At 49.3% G+C, this 6,669-nt stretch overlaps 1 protein-coding gene across 1 annotated transcript; it reads right to left on the reverse strand.

The window, feature by feature from the left end:
* Positions 1 to 4,981: 4,981 nt before the first annotated feature.
* Ccdc70 (coiled-coil domain containing 70) lies at positions 4,982 to 5,650 on the reverse strand. The gene has a single exon (XM_026393640.2). The coding sequence runs from the start codon at positions 5,648 to 5,650 to the stop codon at positions 4,982 to 4,984; it is 669 nt and encodes a 222-aa protein (XP_026249425.1).
* Positions 5,651 to 6,669: the final 1,019 nt, after the last annotated feature.

Here is a 6,669-nt window from a genome sequence, read left to right on the forward strand (position 1 = left end):
TAAGGCATTCTGCTGCACAGAATGTAGCAGAATGACCAAGACAGCTGGATAATACACTGCAATTCAAACATATTGTCCTTCTCCTTCTATCAGGTTCAGGTAAATACTTTTGGTGGGAGGATGGGGTCAGAATTTGAGGGGAAGATGACAGTTCCTCAGGGCGAATTCCATGGCAAGATAACACCGGTAGCAATAGACGCTGTTATGTTTCTCATACAAAAGATCATTCCGTACAAATCTGATCTCCAGCCAAATGAGCAGGATTCTGAGACAACATAAATGACATTGCTCCCTGCCAGGAGATCAAGGCAGGGAGGCTGGTTACCCTTGGATATCTGCCTGTTGCTCATTTCTTGAAATACCCAGGAAATCTCTCAGGAGGTCAGCAACTCCGTTATGGTACCCTCTTAAAGGGAAGACAACTTCGGTTGCTGTTGAGGTTGTGGGGAAATTGATCCATGTTTCTGTGAACAGTAGTTCTAGTAACACAGAAGCTAGAAGATGCTTTCATTGCCAGGCCCTGCATCCTGCCCTTCATCTGGCTGATGGTCAATGGTCCCCAGTTATCAGTTATACACAGCTTATACATCATCAGCTTACTGACCCTGAGATAATTTTCTTCTGCCTAGGAGTTTGTTTTTATTTATCATAACACATCTCATTTTGTGTTTAAAACACTCTTGAGTGGGGTGTGTGGTTGGTGCACTCTATCAGAGAGGAAGCCGCTGTACCTCCCCCTTCCCAGCACTGGCTGAATGGTACCCATCATTACATCATGGTGATGTGATGGCCTGTGTCCTCTACTGGGTGGAAAACCTGATGCAGGCAGGAATAACACATTCTCAAGATGTGGCACAGTGTTAGCAAGGCACAATGGTGGTTGAATGAATAAATGGACCATCATCTGATGAATGATTTAGATTCCAAAGGGATGCTGATAGCACAGTTCTCAGGGCAGGAGGAAACAGGGAGAAAGGCTGAGTTCATCTGGCACTGACCAAGCTTAGAGAAGTTGATCTGCATATCTGATCAAGGGAACCTGCAGTCCTGTCTCAGTCCACATTCTTCCTCTTGCCCACTGTGTCAGGCCCTGTTTTAGTCAGCTTTTTTTGCGGCTGTGACTAAAAGACCTGACCAGAACAACTGTAGAGGAGGAAAAGTTTATTTAAGGGCTCATGGTTTCAGAGGTCTCAATCCATAGACAGCTGGCTCCATTCCTCAGGGGTCCAGGGGAGGCAGAACAACAATGTGGCAGAGGGAAGCAGCTTACATGTGATCAGGGAGCAGAGAGGTCTCCACCTGCCAGATACAGATATGCACCCCAAAGCCAGCCCCCGATTCCCACCTCCTCCAGCCACACCCTACCCCTTCAGTTACCACTCAGTTAATCCCTATCAGGGGAGTAAATCACTCATTGGATTAAGACTCTCACAACCCAATCATTTCTCCCCTGAACCTTCTTGCATTTTCTCACATTCGAGCTTTACGCCGACACCTGACATCCAAATCATATCAGGCCCACTCTTCCTTCTTGGCCTCCTCTTGATGGTAGACACAACCACTCTCTCATTGTCCCAGTCAGGGACAATCATCCTCGATACCTGCTTCTCCTATACTGCAGTTTTACCTAGCGTTTCCATCACTGTAACCAAAATACCTGACAAGAACAACTTAGAGGAGGGAAAGTGTATATACAGCTCTTGGTTTCAGAGGTCTCAGTCCATACACGGCCAACTACCGTGCTCCGGGCCCAAAGTGAGGCAGCGTATCGGGGTGGAAGGGCCCAGCAGAGGAAAGCTGGTCCCCTCATGGCAACAGGGAAGCAAAGCCAGAGGGGAAAGAGAGGGAAGGGTGTAGGGAAGATGCCCCCTTCCAGGCCTGCACCCAGTGGTCCACCTCTTCCAGCACCGCCCCCCCCAGCCCCAGTCCATTCAAACCTGCATGAACTGATCAGGTGACAGCTCTCATGATGCAGTCATTTACCTCGGAATATTCCTGCATTAACAGGAATTTGTGGGGACACCTTATGTCCAAACCATAACAACTGCCCAAATCCAATCCATCCCTCAGCAGTGGGCTCAGATCGGCTTCCCAATGGCTCTCCAGTTGCTGGCTCCTCAGCAGAACCCACTGCTGCTAGGGCAGAGCACACGGCACCTCTTACCTGGATTCCTCCTCGACCTGCCGAACAATCTTGAGATTCCCCCACTCCAGCCTCCTGCACTCACTCAGTCTGCAGAAATGTGCCTTCAACTTTAAAGCCAAACAGATCACCCAGAACCTGGTTAAAATGCAGAACCTGATCCCATGGATTGCAGCGGGGCCTGAGTTTCTGGATTTCCAATAAGTTCCCAAGTGAAGCCAATGCAGCTGGTCCATGGGCCGCGTGTGAATAGCCAGATGTTGTTTCTAAACTTTAGATCCAGGCTGGTGGTGTAGCTCAGTGGTAGAGCCCTTTCCTAGGCTTGAGGCCCTAGGTCAAACCTAGAATCCCCAAAACTAATTCATTAAATTTTATTAAATTTAAATCTGTGTGTGCCATTCCCTTCCTCTCTATTCCTCAGTGGCTCCCTATTGCCCACGAGGCCTGACATCAGCAGTTCTTGTCTAATCTATTTCCCTGCATTTCCTCCTCTGTCCCTGAAGCCCCTGCAGCTCCTCTAATCATTGCCCTCTCTCCCATGCCTGTGCCTCTTCCTCTGCCTGGAGCGTGCCTCTGATCTGTTAGCTCATTCCTTTTGACTGGTACCCAGCCCTGCGAACCACCCCTAAGAAATTATCCAACCCCCATTCACTCACCCCCTCTCCCAGAGGAGCTTAAAAGAAAGCAGAGGAGGACTCACTATCTGTCTCTCCCAGCCTTCCCTGACTCGAAATGCACTGGCCATGTGTCTGTCCTCTCCTCACTTGGACCTAGGATGACAGAGCTTGGGAAGAAACCAGAGGGACCAGTCTACCCTCCCTGGGCAGCTCCTCCAGGCCTCTGTCAAATGACAAATGCTTCTTCTAGTGGTTTCTATGGGACACTGTTAAGGGGGTCATTTGTACTCACTTCCTGCTTCCATTTTCTGCATCCACCCAGTGTATATTTCTTTGTATTGTTTCTTTGAGCTGAAGATCAAACCCAGTGCCTCAAACATGCTAGGCAAGTGCTCTACCAAAGAGCTATATCCTCAGCCCCATTTCTTTGGTCTTGAGATTAACACTCCTCTGATTTTGTCTTTGGCAGAATCCCTGAGGACTGCTGAATCTGTAGCTTTTTATGCTCTTGGGTTCCTGGCCCACTCAGTACCATCCATTAGACAGAAACTCTTGAGTGTGTGCCCAGCAGCATCTCCTAAAATCAGCATTTTGTTTTCTCCCCCTGCATTAGTCAGCTTTCTGTTACTATAACAAAATACCTGAGAAAATCAACTTTAAAAATAGGAAAGGTTTGTTTTGGCTCACAGTTTTGGAGGTTTCAGTCCAGGATCAGTTGACCCTCTTGCTTTGGGGCCTGTGGTGAGGCAGTAGGACATGATGACAGGAGAATGTGACAGAGAAAGTGCTCACCTCATGGAGACCAAAAGGCAAAGAGAGAGAGCAAGAGGATAGGGTCCCAGTTTCCCCTTCACGGACTGTGACCTAAATTCTTCCCACTAAGCCCACCTTTTAAAGCTTCCCCCAGCTCCCAACAGAGGTCAGGCTAACAAATCAGCCTATAATACATGGGCCCTTGAGGAATGCTTATCCAAACCACAGCACCACTCTTCCTGGAGTCTTCCCAGGGACCCATGCTCAGAATGCCCAGAGCTGAGGACGGGTATATGAAGGACAGAGCTTCTCCCCCTGTCCTGGGCCCAAGTCTTCTGAGAACAGAGGCTTTCTTGGGACCCAGAATTTCCCAGAATAATTGCAGTCACAGAGGCCAAGCTAATCCTGGGTGTTGGTCTGCTCTCTTGGCACCAGAAATGTTCTGCAGATCTAGGGGACATTGTAAAGTCCCTTGTACTGTCCATCTCTCTACCATCACCCCAAATCATAGTGCCATCCTAAAGCATGCAAGACTCATGCAGTGCTGCAGCCATTATCAGCTGACCCTAAGGTCACATGGAACCAGGCCTTTATTAAAAAGAATGAATCCCAGAGGCAGACAATGTGGCTTCTGGTTCCAGACCTTCCATTTGCTACTTGCCTGACCACATGCAATCACTTCACTTCTCTGTTTCCTCATCTGTACAGTGGGGGCATGCACTTCCTTCAGCCCACAGAGCCCCATTCCTCCCAGAGCATCCTGTGGACCCCATCCTGTGGCTCCACCATCAGAGGAGGGAAGTGCTTTTGAGCAGTGTTCTTGAGCCCCAGACCAATGTCAAAGGCTCTTTCTCATTCGGACAGAGAATAGGCAGTTAAGGAGTTTGGTGGATCAGAACTGCCAGCCAGGTTTTAAGAGATTCTGCCTGCATGTTAAAAATACCCTGTCTGGTGAGAAAGAGGCACAAATAAATCATTAATAACACTACTGCCTTTTCTAGAAAGTGGTCACCCACACCAGCCCTCCAAGTCTGACCAGAGCAAAGAAGAAGTGATTGCCTCTCAATGTGACAGTGCGGGATATCTTGGTCCCTCTCTGTTCCTGGTGTCTCTAGCTGGCATTGCCTGAGCCTCTCCGTCCGTGTTCCTAGTCTTGAAGAGAGGGATAGCAGCTGTATGCAGAAACCCAGGCTGGGGACATTGGGAACTGCCTGGAACCAAGCCCTGTGGCCAGCAATACAGACTGTAGACTTGGGACTGTGACCTTGGAAAAATCACAGAATATGGAAAAAGGGCAGCCGGCCTTCCTCAAAGACCTGGTTTTTCAAACCTCTCCTCAGGATTTTATTAGATCTTTCAAAGCAAGGAGACAAATAAGCACTGATTTTCTCTAGCACATGGGATGACCCTGGACTTGAATCCCAATCCAGGGGAGTCTGGATCCCGTGGCCCTGGATCCCTGGGCTCCCTAGGCGCGGCCTCTGGGGAAGGCTGGGGACTGCGGCCCTCCATTGGCGTCGTAGGGCCCGTCCGCAGGCACCAGCTCCCTGGGAATATGGCCGCCGCCTTCCACCCAGAAAGCTTTCTCTTCCTCCCAGAGAGCATTCTCTTCCTCCCAGAGGGACTTCTTATCTTCCCACAGGGCCTTCTCCTCCTCCAGGAGGGCTCTCTCCTCCACCCACAGGGCCTTCTCTTCCTCCCACAGGGCTTTGTCCTCCTGGAGAAGGTTCCTGTCTCTTTCCCACAAGGCGTTGTCCTCTTTCCAGAAGGCCTTATCTTCCTTCCAGAAGGTACGGTATTTCTTCCAAAAGGTTTTCTCTTCTTCCCGGAAAAATTTCTCCATTTCCCAGAAGGTTTTCTCCTCTTTCCAGAAAGTTTTCTCCTCTTCCCAGAAAGGTCTCTCCTCTTCCCAAAAACCTAAGATCTGGCCCCGGAAAGCCCGGATCTTGCCCCGGAAATTCCACATCTCTTCCCTGAAGTCTTCTATTTTCTCACGGAAAATTCTCATCTCTTCCCGAAACGCCTTTTCCTCTTGGAGCTTGTGGATCAGTTTCTTTTGGCGGATGTTGGGCGAGGAGACTACCAGCGACCGGAGGCAGGCCAGTCCCATCCACTTGCTCACCTTGAAAGGAAACATCTTCCTAGGCAGCCCAGAATGGAGGGTGGCTGTGATGGAGAACAGGGCTGTCGGCCAAGTCCAGGGCAGCTGGTCAAACCCTGTGGGGGCACCAGAGAGAACATTGTCCGTGACTGTCACACGCTGGGGGTAGGACGTGTGTCCATACTTTTGCTCTCTGTTCCTGGGGTAAGTGTTATTGGTAGAGAACATGCTGGGTGGGTCATAGCTTGGGCCCATAAATACATTCAAGCTCAAGGCTGCTAAAAACAGAATCTCAGCCAACAAGGAGAGTGATTCTAAACCAGGAAATCAGAGCACAAAAGGGTGGCATGATAAGAGGTAGGTCACAAATAGGTTTTCCTTTCAAGCAATAAAGCACCACAGTCCCCTAGAGGGTTTCCTTCTGTTAGATCACTCAGGATTCATTCAAGGTTTGGGGGTTCTCATGAGAATTGTGCCTGTCTTCTCATGAGCAGCAGGAGCCTCAAAGGTGAATGTCCTCCTTATAAGCCATCTGAGAATTGGAGGGTGACACCCACTGACCTGTGTGTGGGGGGGGTGGGGGGTGTGGGGAGATCTGTTTTGGTAGAAGAGTGCATTTTGGGAACAGAGGATTAAAGCAAAAAGGTGGACAATGCCAAATATTATTGCGAATGTGGAACAAGAGGAACGTTCACACGATATCAAATACTATGGAGTGACGGTGAAGACACTGCATGACCCGGAGCTCGACTCCCACTCCCAGAGGAAGTGGAACCCTGAATTGTGGCCAGGATGCACATACAGCAGATCCAAAGACTTCACTTTCGTACGTGCTACCCTGGAAACAATCCAAGGATCATCACAGGAGAAGGAATAGAAAATGGTGGCATGGCCATGCGTTGGATAGCAGGGCTAATGCAAAAAAATGGATGAACCTCAGTGCTAACAGACAAAAGCAGGATCAAGGGGCTTCAGAGAATCAAGTTTCCAAATAAACAAAACTAAGCTCTGTTGTTGAGGGGAACATACCTGGGTGATAACAAAAGAGAAATGCA

This window comes from Urocitellus parryii, chromosome 2 (genome assembly GCF_045843805.1).
Source record: "Urocitellus parryii isolate mUroPar1 chromosome 2, mUroPar1.hap1, whole genome shotgun sequence".
Taxonomy (NCBI): domain Eukaryota; kingdom Metazoa; phylum Chordata; class Mammalia; order Rodentia; family Sciuridae; genus Urocitellus; species Urocitellus parryii.

What these genes read in the sequence shown, in the direction of transcription:
- Ccdc70 (XM_026393640.2), bottom strand. Translation starts at nt 5,650, where the DNA reads ATGTTTCCTTTCAAGGTGAGCAAGTGGATGGGACTGGCCTGCCTCCGG.